At 40.6% G+C, this 17,393-nt stretch overlaps 3 protein-coding genes and 1 non-coding gene across 4 annotated transcripts in view; all 4 read left to right on the plus strand.

Annotated features, from left to right (window-relative positions):
• The window catches only part of pld7 (phospholipase D family, member 7), a 16,904-nt gene extending 6,181 nt beyond the window's left edge, over nucleotides 1-10,723 (plus strand). The window contains 11 exon segments of the mRNA XM_070438180.1: nucleotides 1,540-1,723; nucleotides 2,981-3,022; nucleotides 3,025-3,155; nucleotides 3,988-4,012; nucleotides 4,015-4,101; nucleotides 8,104-8,231; nucleotides 8,514-8,717; nucleotides 8,907-9,046; nucleotides 9,276-9,441; nucleotides 9,612-9,711; nucleotides 9,931-10,723. Of these exon segments, the coding sequence (XP_070294281.1) occupies nucleotides 1,540-1,723; nucleotides 2,981-3,022; nucleotides 3,025-3,155; nucleotides 3,988-4,012; nucleotides 4,015-4,101; nucleotides 8,104-8,231; nucleotides 8,514-8,717; nucleotides 8,907-9,046; nucleotides 9,276-9,441; nucleotides 9,612-9,711; nucleotides 9,931-10,124 (1,401 nt within the window). The 3' untranslated portion in view covers nucleotides 10,125-10,723.
• Nucleotides 10,724-10,865: 142 nt separating this feature from the next.
• Nucleotides 10,866-14,102, plus strand: polr2g (RNA polymerase II subunit G). The gene is made up of 8 exons (XM_024135673.2): nucleotides 10,866-11,027; nucleotides 11,517-11,626; nucleotides 11,844-12,003; nucleotides 13,071-13,121; nucleotides 13,218-13,283; nucleotides 13,410-13,481; nucleotides 13,631-13,664; nucleotides 13,752-14,102. The coding sequence occupies exons 1-8, from the start codon at nucleotides 11,016-11,018 to the stop codon at nucleotides 13,763-13,765; spliced, it is 519 nt and encodes a 172-aa protein (XP_023991441.1). The 5' UTR covers nucleotides 10,866-11,015; the 3' UTR covers nucleotides 13,766-14,102.
• A 257-nt stretch (nucleotides 14,103-14,359) lies between these two features.
• Nucleotides 14,360-17,393, plus strand: part of LOC112068517 (elongation factor 1-gamma-like) — a 27,208-nt gene continuing 24,174 nt past the window's right edge. The window contains 4 exon segments of the mRNA XM_070438181.1: nucleotides 14,360-14,410; nucleotides 15,612-15,689; nucleotides 15,975-16,055; nucleotides 16,769-16,832. Of these exon segments, the coding sequence (XP_070294282.1) occupies nucleotides 14,399-14,410; nucleotides 15,612-15,689; nucleotides 15,975-16,055; nucleotides 16,769-16,832 (235 nt within the window). The 5' untranslated portion in view covers nucleotides 14,360-14,398.
• LOC112068524 (small nucleolar RNA SNORD36) lies at nucleotides 16,404-16,476 on the plus strand. The gene has a single exon (XR_002893592.1). It is a non-coding gene; the product is annotated as a small nucleolar RNA SNORD36 (small nucleolar RNA).

The raw sequence follows: 17,393 nt of genomic DNA on the forward strand, positions 1-17,393 counted from the left end.
TGGGATCTTTAATGACCTCAGAGAGTCAGGACACCCGTTTAACGTCCCATCCGAAAGACGGCACCCTACACAGAGCAGTGTCCCCAATCACTGCCCTGGGGCATTGGGATCTTTGTTTAGACCAGAGGAAAGAGTGCCTCCTACTGGCCTCCAACACCACTTCCAGCAGCACCTGGTCTCCCATCCAGGGACTGACCAGGACCAACCCTGCTTAGCTTCAGAAGCAAGCCAGCAGTGGTATGCAGGGTGGTATGCTGCTGGCATCTTAATGACATACAACCGTCTTAGCAGCCTAATCTTAATGACATACAACCGTTTTAGCAGCCTAATCTTAATGACATACAACCGTCTTAGCAGCCCAATCTTAATGACATACAACCGTCTTAGCAGCCTAATCTTAATTACATACAACCGTCTTAGCAGCCCAATCTTAACGACATACAACCGTTTTAGCAGCCTAATCTTAATGACATACAAACCGTCTTAGCAGCCTAATCTTAATGACATACAACCGTCTTAGCAGGCTAATCTTAATGACATACAACCGTCTTAGCAGCCTAATCTTAATGACATACAACCGTTTTAGCAGCCTAATCTTAATGACATACAACCGTCTTAGCAGCCCAATCTTAACGACATACAACCGTTTTAGCAGCCTAATCTTAATGACATACAACCGTCTTAGCAGCCCAATCTTAATGACATACAACCGTCTTAGCAGGCTAATCTTAATGACATACAACCGTCTTAGCAGCCTAATCTTAACGACATACAACCGTCTTAGCAGCCTAATCTTAATGACATACAACCGTCTTAGCAGGCTAATCTTAATGACATACAACCGTCTTAGCAGCCCAATCTTAACGACATACAACCGTTTTAGCAGCCTAATCTTAATGACATACAACCGTCTTAGCAGCCCAATCTTAATGACATACAACGTCTTAGCAGGCTAATCTTAAACATAAAACCGTCTTAGCAGGCTAATCTTAACGACATACAACCGTTTTAGCAGCCTAATCTTAATGACATAAAACCGTCTTAGCAGCCTAATCTTAATGACATACAACCGTCTTAGCAGGCTAATCTTAATGACATACACCGTCTTAGCAGCCTAATCTAATGACATACAAACGTCTTAGCAGCCTAATCTTAATGACATACAAACGTTTTAGCAGCCTAATCTTAAATGACATTACAACCGTTTTTAGCAGCCTAATCTTAATGACATACAACCGTTTTAGCAGCCTAATCTTAATGACATACAACCGTTTTAGCAGCCCAATCTTAATGACATACAAACGTCTTAGCAGCCTAATCTTAATGACATACAAACGTCTTAGCAGCCTAATCTTAATGACATACAACCGTCTTAGCAGCCTAATCTTAATGACATACAACCGTCTTAGCAGCCCAATCTTAACGACATACAACCGTCTTAGCAGCCCAATCTTAATGACATACAAACAATCCCTTCTTGTAATAGTTAACATGATCTGTTCTCTTTCTCATGTTTAAATCTCACTCTTAAATTTGTAGACATCGTGGTGCTGCAGCTTTGCACTATTCTGCCTTTTCCCCTCCACTCTGCTTGTGATTGGAGGATTCGGTCAACACGTATGGCACTATGGGATGCCTCTGTCGGTGTCACAGTTGATGGGACAGTTGGAGCTGCACTGGTTGGAGGGACTGTGGGTGCCACGCGAGCCTTGTAACTCAGATTGTCGGTAAGAAAAGTGTGACACGAGATAAATTGTAACATATTTTATTTGACCCTTTAACAAATCTATTCACATGTATTTATATGTAATTTATAAGTTATGAATTGTTTCACAGCTTTTGGTGGATGTTGGGACGGGGGGCAGATCTAGATTTTTCTTTTATATATTAAGTGCACTACTTTGGACCAGAACCCTTTGGGGTCATTTTGGATGTACCCTATGGGTGGCTCTGGTCAGAAGCAGAGCACATTCTAGGGAATAGAGTGGCAATCATTAACCAAACGCAGAATCGGTCAGGAAACACCTTCTCCACCAAGACTGAAATCACGTTTTTTTTTTTGAGCAACAGAAAAACACATGAGCCAATCGGTGTGTTCAGTGGCTCTTTTGAAGGGAGTCATGGCTATATATACAGGAAGTAGATAGTAACATGGCTATATACAGGAAGTAGATAGTAACATGGCTATATACAGGAAGTAGATAATAACATGCTTATAAGGAAAGTAGATAATAACATGGCTTATATACAGGAAGTAGATAATAACATGGCTATATACCGGAAGTAGATAAATAACATGGCTATATACCGGAAGTAGATAATAACATGGCTATATACAGGAAGTAGATATAACATGGCTATATACAGGAAGTAGATAATAACATGGCTATATACAGGAAGTTGATAATAACATGGCTATATACAGGAAGTAGAAAAATAACATGGCTATATACAGGAAGTAGAAAATAACATGGCTATATACAGGAAGTAGATAATAACATGGCTATATACAGGAAGTGGATAATAACATGGCTATATACAGGAGTGGATAATAACATGGCTATATACAGGAAGTGGATAACATGGCTATATACAGGAAGTGGATATTAACATGGCTATATACAGGGAGTGGATATTAACATGGCTATATACAGGGAGTGAGATATTAACATGGCTATATACAGGAAGTACCAGGTAATAACATGGCTATATACAGGTAATAACATGGCTATATACAAGGATTAGCAGTACCGTGTAGATGTGCAGTGGTACGAGGTAATTGGCGTAGCTATGTACTGTACATATAGGTGGGGTGAAGTGACAGCAGCGGTGTGTGGCGTCAGTATGCAGGTGTGTGGGTATATGTAGTATGTAGACCTAATAGAAATGTGTCTGGAGCGCTGCTGTAGCCCTAATAGAATTGCTCTCAGAGGACAATAGCGTTGTTTGAATTGAATTGCTCTTCTCTAATCAGTGTGAGCCGTGGAAAGCATCCCTGAAGGCCTATTCTACCACTGGAGTCCTCGTCCCTGCCAAGCATCTCTGATACATGGACTAACCTACTGACCAGGGCCAACAGCTCTGTGGACATCGCTGCCTTCTACTTTACCCTCCGAGACACTGCCCTGGGATTCACAGAGCCTAGTGCTGCACAGGTAGGAGAATACTGCCCTGAGACTCACAGAGCCTAGTGCTGCACAGTAGGAGATACTGACCTGAGACTCACAGAGCCTAGTGCTGCACAGGTAGGAGAATACTGACCTGAGACTCACAGAGCCTAGTGCTGCCAGGTAGGAGAATACTGCCCCGAGATTCACAGAGCCTGTGCTGCACAGGTGGAGTATACTGACCTGAGATCCACAGAGCCTAGTGCTGCACAGGTAGGAGAATACTGACCTGAGACTCACAGAGCCTAGTGCTGCACAGGTAGAAGAACACTGACCTGGGATTCACAGAGCCTAGTGCTGCACAGGTAGGAGATACTGACCTGAGACCACAGAGCCTAGTGCTGCACAGGTAGGAGAATACTGCCCTGAGACTCACAGAGCCTAGTGCTGCACAGGTAGGAGAATACTGCCCCGAGACTCACAGAGCCTAGTGCTGCACAGGTAGGAGAATACTGCCCCGAGACTCACAGAGCTAGTGCTGCACAGGTAGGAGAATACTGCCCTGAGACTCTCAGAGCCTAGTGCTGCACAGGTAGGAGGAGAAAAGGGTTGATTTGTTATTTTTAACTCATTTTAGGGGTTTACCATTTGTGTTTTGTTGATAATATACAAATGAATCACACAATCATTATACCAAATCTGAAATGACTTCCCCGTTCCAAGTGTACCGGTGGATGTACCGTTGAGTTCTTTTCTACATTGTTTTCTCACGACCAGTTCTATTTTGATGTGAGTGTGTATATATGTATATATATTTTTTTTATTTTTATTTTATTTGTTTTATGTGTCCTCACTTCGACATGCATGTGTTTTTTTACAGGGTAAACGGGTCTTCAAGCAGCTGATGGAATTGAAGCAAAAGGAGTGAAACTTCAGATTGCTGTTAACGGTCCTCAGACTGATAATCGAGACACGGCTGATTTAACCAGAACGGGTACATGCAGCAGCTTGCACATCTTTCACTGTTACCACAGCTGGCCATGCTTTCATGGAATTTTTGTTCTTCAGGTTATGCATGTTTCTGTAAACTACTTGCAAATGGACTGTATGTGGTTGTTTCCCACCTTAGTTGACTGTAATATGTGGTTGTTTATCCCACCTTAGTTGACTGTGATATGTGGTTGTCTGTCCCACCTTAGTTGACTGTGATATGTGGTTGTCTATCCCACCTTAGTTGACTGTGATATGTGGTTGTCTGTCCCACCTTAGTTGACTGTGATATGTGGTTGTCTATCCCACCTTAGTTGAATGTAATGACTGTGATATGTGGTTGTTATCCCACCTTAGTTGAATGTAATGACTGTGATATGTGGTTGTTTATCCCACCTTAGTTGAATGTAATGACTGTGATATGTGGTTGTCTATCCCACCTTAGTTGAATGTAATGACTGTGATATGTGGTTGTCTATCCTACCTTAGTTGAATGTAATGACTGTGATATGTGGTTGTCTATCCCACCTTAGTTGACTGTGATATGTGGTTGTCTGTCCACCTTAGTTGACTGTGATATGTGGTTGTCTGTCCACCTTAGTTGACTGTAATGACTGTGATATGTGGTTGTCTATCCCACCTTAGTTGACTGTGATATGTGGTTGTTTATCCCACCTTAGTTGACTGTAATGACTGTGATATGTGTTGTCTATCCACCTTAGTTGACTGTGATATGTGGTTGTTTATCCCACCTTAGTTGACTGTAATGACTGTGATATGTGGTTGTCTATCCTACCTTAGTTGAATGTAATGACTGTGATATGTGGTTGTCTATCCCACCTTAGTTGACTGTGATATGTGGTTGTTTATCCCACCTTAGTTGACTGTGATATGTGGTTGTCTTTCCCACCTTAGTTGACTGTGATATGTGGTTGTCTGTCCCACCTTAGTTGACTGTGATATGTGGTTTCTATCCCACCTTAGTTGAATGTAATGACTGTGATATGTGGTTGTCTATCCCACCTTAGTTGAATGTAATGACTGTGATATGTGGTTGTCTATCCCACCTTAGTTGAAGTAATGACTGTGATATGTGGTTGTCTATCCCACCTTAGTTGACTGTGATATGTGGTTGTCTGTCCCACCTTAGTTGACTGTGATATGTGGTTGTTTATCCACCTTAGTTGACTGTAATGACTGTGATATGTGGTTGTTTATCCCACCTTAGTTGAATGTAATGACTGTGATAGTGGTTGTCTATCCCACCTTAGTTGACTGTGATATGTGGTTGTCTGTCCCACCTTAGTTGACTGTGATATGTGGTTGTTTATCCCACCTTAGTTGATGTAATGACTGTGATATGTGGTTGTCTATCCCACCTTAGTTGACTGTGATATGTGGTTGTCTGTCCCACCTTAGTTGACTGTGATATGTGGTTGTCTATCCCACCTTAGTTGACTGTGATAATGTGGTTGTCTGTCCCACCTTAGTTGAATGTAAGACTGTGATATGTGGTTGTCTATCCTACCTTAGTTGACTGTAATGACTGTGATATGTGGTTGTCTATCCCACCTTAGTTGACTGTGATATGTGGTTGTCTGTCCCACCTTAGTTGACTGTGATATGTGGTTGTCTGTCCCACCTTAGTTGAATGTAATGACTGTGATATGTGGTTGTTTATCCCACCTTAGTTGAATGTAATGACTGTGATATGTGGTTGTCTGTCCCACCTTAGTTGACTGTAATGACTGTGATATGTGGTTGTCTATCCCACCTTAGTTGACTGTGATATGTGGTTGTTTATCCCACCTTAGTTGACTGTGATATGTGTTGTCTGTCCTACCTTAGTTGACTGTGATATGTGGTTGTTTATCCCACCTTAGTTGAATGTAATGACTGTGATATGTGGTTGTCTATCCCCTTAGTGACTGTGATATTGTGGTTGTTATCCCACCTTAGTTGACTGTAATGACTGTGATATGTGGTTGTTTATCCCACCTTAGTTGACTGTAATGACTGTGATATGTGGTTGTTTATCCCACCTTAGGTTGACTGTGATATGTGGTTGTTTATCCCACCTTAGTTGAATAATGACTGTGATATGTGGTTGTCTATCCTACCTTAGTTGACTGTAATGACTGTGATATGTGGTTGTCTATCCCACCTTAGTTGACTGTGATATGTGGTTGTTTATCCCACCTTAGTTGAATGTAATGACTGTGATATGTGGTTGTCTATCCCACCTTAGTTGACTGTGATATGTGGTTGTTTATCCCCACTTAGTTGAATGTAATGACTGATATGTGGTTGTTTATCCCACCTTAGTTGACTGTGATATGTGGTTGTTTATCCCACCTTAGTTGACTGTGATATGTGGTTGTCTATCCCACCTTAGTTGACTGTGATATGGGGTTGTTTATTCCACCTTAGTTGACTGTGATATGTGGTTGTTTATCCCACCTTAGTTGACTGTACTGACTGTGATATGTGGTTGTCTGTCCCACCTTAGTTGAATGTAATGACTGTGATATGTGGTTGTCTATCCCACCTTAGTTGACTGTGATATGTGGTTGTTTATCCCACCTTAGTTGACTGTAATGACTGTGATATGTGGGTGTTTATCCCACCTTAGTTGAATGTAATGACTGTGATATGTGGTTGTCTATCCCACCTTAGTTGACTGTAATGACTGTGATATGTGGTTGTCTATCCCACCTTAGTTGAATGTAATGACTGTGATATGTGGTTGTTTATCCCACCTTAGTTGAATGTAATGACTGTGTATGTGGTTGTCTATCCTACCTTAGTTGACTGTAATGACTGTGATATGTGGTTGTCTATCCCACCTTAGTTGACTGATATGACTGTGATATGTGGTTGTCTATCCCACCTTAGTTGAATGTAATGACTGTGATATGTGGTTGTTTATCCCACCTTAGTTGAATGTAATGACTGTGATATGTGGTTGTCTATCCTACCTTTAGTTGACTGTAATGACTGTGATATGTGGTTGTCTATCCCACCTTAGTTGACTGTGATATGTGGTTGTTTATCCCACCTTAGTTGACTGTAATGACTGTGATATGTGGTTGTCTATCCCACCTTAGTTGAATGTAATGACTGTGATATGTGGTTGTTTATCCCACCTTAGTTGACTGTAATGACTGTGATATGTGGTTGTCTATCCCACCTTAGTTGAATGTAATGACTGTGATATGTGGTTGTTTATCCACCTTAGTTGAATGTAATGACTGTGATATGTGGTTGTCTATCCTACCTTAGTTGACTGTAATGACTGTGATATGTGGTTGTCTATCCACCTTAGTTGACTGTGATATGTGGTGTTTATCCCACCTTAGTTGAATGTAATGACTGTGATATGTGGTTGTTATCCCACCTTAGTTGACTGTAATGACTGTGATATGTGGTTGTCTATCCCACCTTAGTTGACTGTAATGACTGTGATATGTGGTTGTCTATCCCACCTTAGTTGACTGTGATATGTGGTTGTTTTATCCACCTTAGTTGAATGTAATGACTGTGATATGTGGTTGTTTATCCCACCTTAGTTGACTGTAATGACTGTGATATGTGGTTGTCTATCCTACCTTAGTTGACTGTGATATGTTGGTTGTTTATCCCACCTTAGTTGAATGTAATGACTGTGATATGTGGTTGTCTATCCCACCTTAGTTGACTGTGATATGTGGTTGTTTATCCCACCTTAGTTGACTAATGACTGTGATATGTGGTTGTCTACCTACCTTAGTTGACTGTTTATGATATTGGTGGTTTTTATCCCACCTTAGTTATGAATAATGACTGATATGTGGTTGTCTATCCCACTTAGTTGACTGTGATATGTGTGTTTGTTTATCCCACCTTAGTTGACTGTAATGACTGTGATATGTGGTTGTCTGTCCCACTTTAGTTGACTGTGATATGTGGTTGTCTATCCCACCTTTAGTTGACTGTGTCTAACCTCCTGCTTCGTTTCTGTGTTCAGGTGCAGAGGTACGGGAGGTGGATCTCCAGTCAGTGACGGGAGGTATCGTCCACACCAAGCTGTGGGTCGTGGATCAGAAACACCTTTACCTGGGCAGTGCCAACATGGACTGGCGGTCCCTCACACAGGTATTTCCTAAAGTACTGATATAAAATACCCTCCTCTCTGGGTCATTTTGTTTTTTATAGAAAACATCATCTGAACTGTTGAACAGGGAAACTGATGAAACTGTTTGTTAGTTGGGAGTCCAGGCTGTATAAAATATGAGCGATTTAAAATAAAATAAAATAAAATATATATATTTTTTGTATTTATTATTATTATTTTTTACAATTAATGTGTCTCATCATATATCAATGCATTGATCGATGATTGATTGATTGATTTCACGATTTGATTGATCGTCTCAGGTGAAGGAGGTGGGAGTTTCAATTGAGGACTGCAGCTGCCTGGCACAGGATGCGTCAAGGATATTCGGGGTGTATTGGAACATTGGTGCTCAAAAAAATGGCTCCCTACCCCCCTTCTGGCCTGCCCGATACTCTGCCCTCTCTAGCGCCAAGCACCCGTTGAATCTCAAACTCAATGGAGTCCCTGCACGAGTATATCTCTCTGTGAGTTGGATCTTGTCGTTTTTMCTGCGTTCCAAATGGCAACCTATTCTCTACATAGTGCACTACTTTTGACCAGAGCCCTATGGGAGAAAATTGTGTTCTTTGGGACACAGTCTTTGACTATTTAACCCTTTCCACTCATTTTGCATAATGCTACTGATAGTTAAACAAACTGTCCCATTCTTTCAGAGTGCTCCACCKCAGATATCAGCTTATGAACGCTCAGACGATCTATCCACCATCCTCTCTGTCATCGCAGATGCCCAGAAATATGTCTACATCTCAGTCATGGACTATCTTCCGCTGTCCCAGTTCACTGAGCCACTCAGGTGTGACTGTCCGTACTCGGCTGAATCCTAACTTCCACTTAAGTAGAATTTTCACTTCTCCAAATTGACATCAATTCCGGAGTGAAAATTCAACTTAAGTGGAAGTTAAGATTCACTCTTTAATGATTCTCTAACTTTGTATCAGATTTAATTCATGAAGAAATTTTATTGGATGTGTGTTGTGTATATGTTTTAAACGTCTAACCAATCAGGTCCATTTATGTATTAGGTTCTGGCCTGCGATTGACTCAGCCATACGGGCAGCAGCGTGTACTAGAGGTGTGGAGGTCAACCTACTAGTGAGCTGCTGGTCACACTCTCCAGGCTCCATGTTCCTCTTCCTACAGTCTCTGACTGTCCTCAACAGACCTCCCCTGGGATGCAACATCAATGTGGTACGTATGCTGTTTTCATTTCTCCGTAAAAAAAAAAAATGTTTATACCATAAAAATACTTGTAGACAGCTGAAGCAAGCACACAATTTTCTTCAGGAAATGTACCTTTTTTTCTAGTTTTGCATTCGGTTGTTGTAACTCATGTCTTATTTCCATGATGTGTCCTACAGAAAGTGTTTGAGGTGCCTTCAACAGCAGAGCAGAAGAAGATCCCTTTCTCACGAGTGAACCATGCCAAGTACATGGTGACCGACAGAGTCGTCTATATCGGTACTGTACATCACAATCCCTAATCATTGGACAAAATGTCCGTTGCTTTTATGGATTTGATTCTGCTGCGAAACCAATGTCTACTGTTTTATTTTTTTGTGTGTTTTTTTTTTTTACAATATAAACATTACATTGCACATAATGTTCTGTTGTACACAGAAACTTTTTTGACCTGCCATATCAATACACTAATTTGTATCTTTTATTGTGTGATCACAGGAACCTCCAACTGGTCAGAGAACTATTTCACCCACACTGCAGGTGTTGGGCTGGTGGTGAACCAGACAGGTTCTGTGGTGGGAGAGGGCCAGAGGAGTTTACAGATCCAGCTACAGGAAGTCTTCATGAGGGACTGGACATCTCAATACGCTATGATCCTTTCCAATGACAATGTCAAACACTGTGGTAGATGATGCTAACGGTGATGACTCAGGGCTAACTCCAAAAATGGCACCCTATTCCCTATATAGTGCACTACTTTTGACCAGAGAAAATAGTGCACTATGTAGGGAATAGGGTAGGTGCCATTTTGGGACACAGACCCATATTAGTTTTAGATCATTGTTTTGGCATATACTTTCACCGGCGTTCAGTATGCTGCCTATCATAAGAGCATGCGCTTACCTTGCATTGCTTACATTTMTATTTTATTTTTACCACTCCCATTTGACAATTCTGTTGTTACATGCAGCATTTGACTGTATATATTTGCAAATTTTGTTGTATACATATTTTCTACTTGAATTATTTGCTGTAATTTCCCCCCCCCTTCTGAATGGAAGTGTCGATATTGAATGAATCTTTGAAGTTCTGTTTTTGATCAATTTCCTTTTGACTGACTGATGCTGTCAGTGACTCAAGGCATGTGTTGTCGATAAGGGGAAAAGACTGATGACCTTTGTCATGCCAGGTGCTTTTTTTGTGTTACGTCATATGTTTATACAGTTTTTCAATCAAAGATGTATCAACTTCATTCTTATTCTTGAAATTAAATATTTGTTATTATTTTTAAGCCAACAAATTCTTGTCTTTTATCATAGTCAGTGATCACATTATTGGGACCAAAAAAAAGCTTATGTGTTCATGATCCAGTCTGTTTTAAGCTGATGAAAGACACARGGCGCTTTTATTTTGAAATTCGACGTCACACAAATCTTCTCCTCCGGAAGTAAAACTTTATTTTCCCGAAGTCGAACATAACCAGCTTCCTGTGATTTGTTGCTGGATTTAATCATTTAGAGACGATTTATTTCTTTATGATAAATTAAACAGAAGACTACAATCAAGGAAGAGTGAGCAGGAAAATGTTTTATCATGTAAGTAGTTAGATTTGTATGATATTATGACGATTAACAAGCACCACCATGTCTAACTATGCTAGCTTTGTTAACCGGTTGGCTAGCTATCTAGCTAACTGCTCTCTTAACTAACTCCTGCCAAAATGAAAACAAATCAAAGTCCATATAAGTTGTGCATATTTAACGGGTTTATACCTGTCTAGTTATGTGAGTTTGTTAAAACCAGCTAAGAATCAGATATCTACATGGTTCTTAAACTCAATGAAAGTAAGTGCTACCATTCTCAGTAATACACATTTACATTTAAGTCATTTAGCAGACGCTCTTATCCAGAGCGACTAACAAATTGGAAACTTCATACATATTCATCCTGGTCCCCCCGTGGGGAATGAACCCACAACCCTGGCGTTGCAAGCGCCATGCTCTACCAACTGAGCCACACGGGAGCCAATAAACAGTACAACTATTGTAAAACAAACTGTACACTAACATATATAAAATTCACAGATTTCCCTGGAGCATGAGATCCTGCTCCACCCTCGGTACTTTGGTCCCAATCTCCTGAACACTGTGAAACAAAAGCTCTTCACAGAGGTGGAGGGAACATGCACAGGAAAGTGAGTAGTATTGAGCCAGGGCGGATTTCCTTTCGTTAGCCTGGAACCGATAAATCAGTATTGCTGAGTGTAGTGATATTCAGTGTGGACTCCAGGCTAAATTTTAAAGTAGAATAAAGACGAAACAGTTTACAGTTTCACCACACTGGGTTGGTTGTTTTGACCAGTAACAAGTTGATTTGCTTGCTCAGTTAATCACACTGACTCTCTGTTCCAGATATGGGTTCGTCATTGCAGTGACCACCATTGACAACATTGGTGCAGGTGTCATCCAACCAGGCAGGGGATTCGTGCTTTACCCCGTCAAGTACAAGGCTATTGTCTTCCGTCCATTCAAAGGCGAGGTGGTAGATGCCGTGGTTACCCAGGTCAACAAAGTAAGGAAACTAAACAAAGGCTACGTCACAATTGGAAACTTATTCCCTATATCGGGGATCCTCAACTAGATTCAGCCCTGGACCGATTTGAATATATATATATAATTTACAATTTGTTTGTAAACTGCAAATTGACTTCAAGAAACAGATATATTTGACTAAAACAATTTCAAACCTTTCTTACATTTGTATACGACCACATATCTCTATTATGCATGGGAATACTTTGGAACAGATTTCCAAAATTACAATCACTTGATTTGCTGGTGTTTTTACATTCTTATGTCCAACAATTAATAATAAAGGGGTGGCAGGTCACCTAGTGGTTAGAGGCAGGTAGCCTAGTGGTTAGAGCGTCGGGCCAGTAACCGAAAGGTTGCTAGATCAAATCCCCAAGCTGACAAGGTAAAAATCAGTTGTTCTGCCCCTGAACAAGGCAGGTAACCCACTGTTCCTAGGCTGTCATTGAAAATAAGAATGTTCTTAACTGGCTTTCCTAGTTAAATGAAGGTAAAATACACTTTGGGGTGGGGGGGGTACAATTACCCGTAGGCCAAATTCAATGTTCTAGGTACAAAAAAATACAAAACAGTTACTGTACCTAGACCTACATGATGTCCTAATGAGAATAACCAGAGAGGTTGCATGAAAACATTGAATGCTGACAGACACTGGAGTAGTTCAGTGAACTGGGACAGCGGAAGATAGTACATGACTGAGATGTGGACATATGACAGAGAGGACGGTGGATAGATCATCTGAGCGTCCATAAGATGATACCTGTATGTGGTGTGGAGCACTCTGAAAGAATGGGACAGTTAATTTAACTATTATAAGCATTATGCAAAATATGAGTGGAAGGGGTAAGTTATTCAAAGACGGTGTTTGAAAAATAACACCCTCTTCTCTCTTTTATAGCGCTGTATTTTCTGTGTCCCAAATGTGCCATTTGGGACACAGACAAATCTTCTTTGATCTCATTAACATCTGAATAAGGATAGACTTGAATAGATCATATTGTTTTCATGGTGTGTTAAAATTTATACAAAATGTTCTGTTCTTTTCAGGTTGGCCTTTTCACAGAGATCGGCCCCATGTCCTGTTTCATCTCTCGTCATGTAGGTCCACGTGGAAATGTCTCCTTTTAGTTGTTGAATGGTTTTATTGATAAACTCTTTAATAAATGTTAATATGGTTATTTACTGTTTCTGCAGTCCATTCCCTCAGAGATGGAGTTTGACCCCAACTCAAATCCTCCCTGTTATAAGACCACTGATGAGGTGAGACACTAAAACTAGCCTTGCTCTTCACTCAAATTGTGGTCGTCATTTGAAAAATGAATATTTATTAAACACAACTCTTGGACACATGTCCTCTTATTAAGGATTCTGTCTTCTCCCCATTAGGACATTGTAATCCAACAGGATGATGAGATTCGGTTGAAAATCGTGGGAACAAGAGTGGATAAAAACGACATTGTGAGTACGCTGTCAAATCACCATAAACTAAGGATGCTACCTGATAGGTCAACAACAACAAAAAATCCTCACAACTTGCTAGCCACCGCTAGCTATCTGAAGAGACCTGCAAGTTGTAACTTGGAATAAATTGCTTTCTTCTGTTTCAGTTTGCCATTGGATCCCTCATGGACGATTACCTCGGTATGTTGGTGTTATTAGTCTCCTTTCATCGGTGTCAAATAAATGTCTGAATTGATCTGTAATTTTAGTTTTTTCTCTGTTTCTCAGGTCTTGTCAGCTGATGTCCCTGCAGTGCTATGCTGGATTATCAACATACGTCTCTTATATTTCATGTAAATGCCCTTACAATACAGTATTGTCAATACAAATATTTTTCCAGGTTGATCATGTGGAATTGCTGCACATGGTCAAGTCCTGTACTTAATGGGGAAGGATCAATGATCCTTTGACACAGTATGAATACGTACTATTGAAACCACAGAGCCTGGTGATAAGCAGGTGGTTATGTTGTCTTATTAAACGCTACTGTATCGTCTGAGTTACCCTTCAGTTGCTGTTGTTGTATTGTATTTCGACAACTTGAGAACTGAAATAAACATTTTTTTTTGATAATGTGGACCATGTCTCCATTGAGTGTTCTGTCATTGTAAAATATGCTCCATTTTGTATGTGTTGTGCTTTTTCAAATGATAATACACACAACAAATAGGATACGGAGTTATCCATCACATTCAATCAATGGAAATACATTGAAATACATTTTATTGTTTAAATGTAAATTCCTACCCATATTTTCTTATTTGGGCAAAATTTGATTTATTTTCAGTCAAAGTTTGATTACAGCGACGCGCCCCAACTGGCAGTAAATACGTCACTGGTGCGCGCCCACGTTCTTCCTTTCTCTCGTCCTAAAGATGGCGGCAGGGGTGAGTGAACTGGAGAGATGCCTTGTCACAGAATTTATACTTGCGTTTTAACAACCATCTGTACAAATCAGCCCCATCCATCCACTTATCCGCTACCTTTAGGTGCATCTGAAATATTTATGCCCTTTAAACTTCATTGCCATGTTTATTTCTACCCCTTTCCAGTCTTTCTTGACGATGCAGCATACTAGCTTGGGTGGTGGTTAAATGACGCCTCTTTCCGTGCCTTATGCCACGTTGGGTTTTTTTCAGAGTCCGTGACGAATAATGAATGATATTTCCTTGCAGTCTAATGTATACCTTCTGCGTGTCATGGCATATTTAGAACTTTAATTTTCTAATCAAAGCATCCAAATATTGCCATCCGGAGTCTATTTGTAGTTTACTTGTGACTAGCTGGCTAACTAACGTTAAGCTGAACATTTAATGTAAACGTACCGTGGTTTATGTTTCATGAGCTGAAATAAACGTTCCCAGACATTTTCCGTACGCCCTAAAAGCGGGATTCTCTTAAATGTTGTGCACACATTTGTTTACGTTCCTGTTAGTGAGCATTTCTCCTTTGTCAAGATAATCCATTTACCTGACAGCTGTGGCATATCAAGAAGTTGATTAAACAGCATGATCATTACATGTTGGGGACAAGATCATGTCCACTCTAAAATGTGCTGTTAAAATACACACCACAAATGTCAAGTTTTGAGAGTTTGCAATTGGCATGCTGACTACAGGAATCCACCAGAGCTGTTGCCAGATAATATATTTTTTGTCTTTTTATAATTTTGTTTAGTATATCTTACCTCTTTTATGCCTGTGGGATTCGAGAGGAAAGATGACGAGTTAAATGGTGAACCTGTCAGTTAGCCTTAACTCTAGCCCAGCCTCGCTGACGCTATGCTATTTTCCAYACTTTTGTTCTTGACCACTTTATTTCTCTCTGGCCTCCGTTGATTAAGTCACCCTAATCCTACAAGGGTAAAAAATCAATTACTTTTGTGTATATTATTTGACCTATTGGTTAAAAGGTGTTTTTGATTGGACACCCTACATAACCTACTGTTAGAAACCCATAGTAGTGTAGCTTCTACTAGTTCCTGCCTAAACCACCACCACCTGGATCTAGAAGCACTGCTGTGTACATGGGTTTTCCTCCCCATCTTTAATAAAGTTGTGAAAGTTCATTCTCTTCTCCCTTCCACAGACTCTGTACACGTATCCAGAGAACTGGAGAGCCTTCAAGGCTCAGATTGCAGCCCAGTACAGCGGTGCACGCCTCAAGGTACAACACGTTTAACCTGCCTTATCATATGTATTTATTCTTATTGTCCTGTGATTTGTTTTTTAAATGTTGTATTTATATTGTTTTTTACTACGGCTGTAACGATGACAAACTAACTCTGTTTACACAGGCAGCCCAATTCTGATCTTTTTCCACTAATTGGTAATTTGACCGATCAGCTATTTGGCCCATAATTGGGCCAATAAAATCAGAATTAGACTYCCTGAGTAAATGCAGTCTAATTTCTCTTGGGATGAATAAAGTATCATCTTGGCTCTCTTTAAGGTGGCCAGCAGCGCCCCTGCCTTCACCTTCGGGCAGACGAACCGTACCCCCGCCTTCCTCAACAACTTCCCCCTGGGCAAGGTTAGTTTCAGCATCCATTTTATAATGGGATGCGTCTTAAACGGTACCCTATTCCCTACACAGTGCACTACTTTACCAGGACCCTATATACCACGGTTTCCATTTTAGTCATTTAGCAGAAGCACTTATCCAGAGCAACTTACAGGAGCAATTGGGGTTTAAGTGRCTTGCTCAAGGGCACATAAACAGATTTTTCACCTAGTCACCGTAGGGATTTGAACCGGCGACTTTTCTGTTACTGGCCCACCGCTAGGCTACCTGCTTACCGTGTACACATCCTTGAACTTGGACGATAATATTTTGTATTGTCTGTGGTAGTAGGCTTATATTCTTAAAATAGTTTGTATGATGCAATGATGATTTGAATTTCTTCACCTGAAATAATCATGAAGTTTTATTGAGCTTTTTAACCCTGAGCATCAGATGTAAACAGACTATTTTAAGACTTATGGGTTGAACGTAGCCTGATCCCAGATATGTGCTGTCATATCAATTCCTCGTCATGCCAAACACGGCAAGGTGTGGCACGATGGCACAGACTGGTGCCCAAGCTAGATTGAACATGGGTTTCATATCAATGCTGTATTTTCCCATAAAGAAAACAAAATGGTTGTTGTCGCCCGTCTAGGGACAGGTGTCGAAAATGGACTCAAACTAATCAAACAAAAGACTGAATTTTTTTTTTGTTCGTTTTTTACTGTCCCCCTCAACAGGTTCCAGCCTTTCAGGGCGATGACGGCTTCTGTCTTTTCGAGAGTAATGCCATTGCTCACTACCGTAAGTCTACGTTTCACATCCAATCTTTTTCTGTGYTTCGTCCCAAATGGCACCCAATCCTCTATCTACAATAGTGCACAATCTTTGACTGAAGGCCATAGGGTAGTGCACAAATAAATAAAATAGGTAAACCTCCACAGAAGACAAACGGACATTGTTTGTTATTAACCTCTAAGCTTCTTTAACTTTGGTAAATGCTGAAATCATTGAGGGGGAGAAAAAAATGTACCGTTAGCGCACAGAACAGTCTATCTTTTTCCTTATCAATGACAACAGTTTAGATCAGCTCTCCAACCCTGTTCCTAGAGAGAGACCCTCCTGTAGGTTTTAACTCCAACCCTGTTCCAGAGAGAGACCCTCCTGTAGGTTTTAACTCCAACCCTGTTCCTAGAGAGAGACCCTCCTGTAGGTTTTACTCCAACCCTGTTCCTGGAGAATACCCTCCTGTAGGTTTTAACTCCAACCCTGTTCAAGAGATACCCTCCTGTAGGTTTTAACTCCACCCCTGTTCCTGGAGAACCCTCCTGTAGGTTTTCACTCCAACCCTGTTCCTGGAGAGAT

The sequence above is a fragment of the Salvelinus sp. IW2-2015 genome, unplaced genomic scaffold (genome assembly GCF_002910315.2).
Source record: "Salvelinus sp. IW2-2015 unplaced genomic scaffold, ASM291031v2 Un_scaffold552, whole genome shotgun sequence".
NCBI lineage: Eukaryota > Metazoa > Chordata > Actinopteri > Salmoniformes > Salmonidae > Salvelinus > Salvelinus sp. IW2-2015.

Excerpts from the sequence above, each read along its gene's own strand:
- polr2g (XM_024135673.2), top strand. Across the intron at positions 12,004-13,070 it reads TGGTTACCCAGGTCAACAAA|GTTGGCCTTTTCACAGAGAT; the intron begins GTAAGGAAACTA and ends TGTTCTTTTCAG. Across the intron at positions 13,122-13,217 it reads CCTGTTTCATCTCTCGTCAT|TCCATTCCCTCAGAGATGGA; the intron begins GTAGGTCCACGT and ends CTGTTTCTGCAG.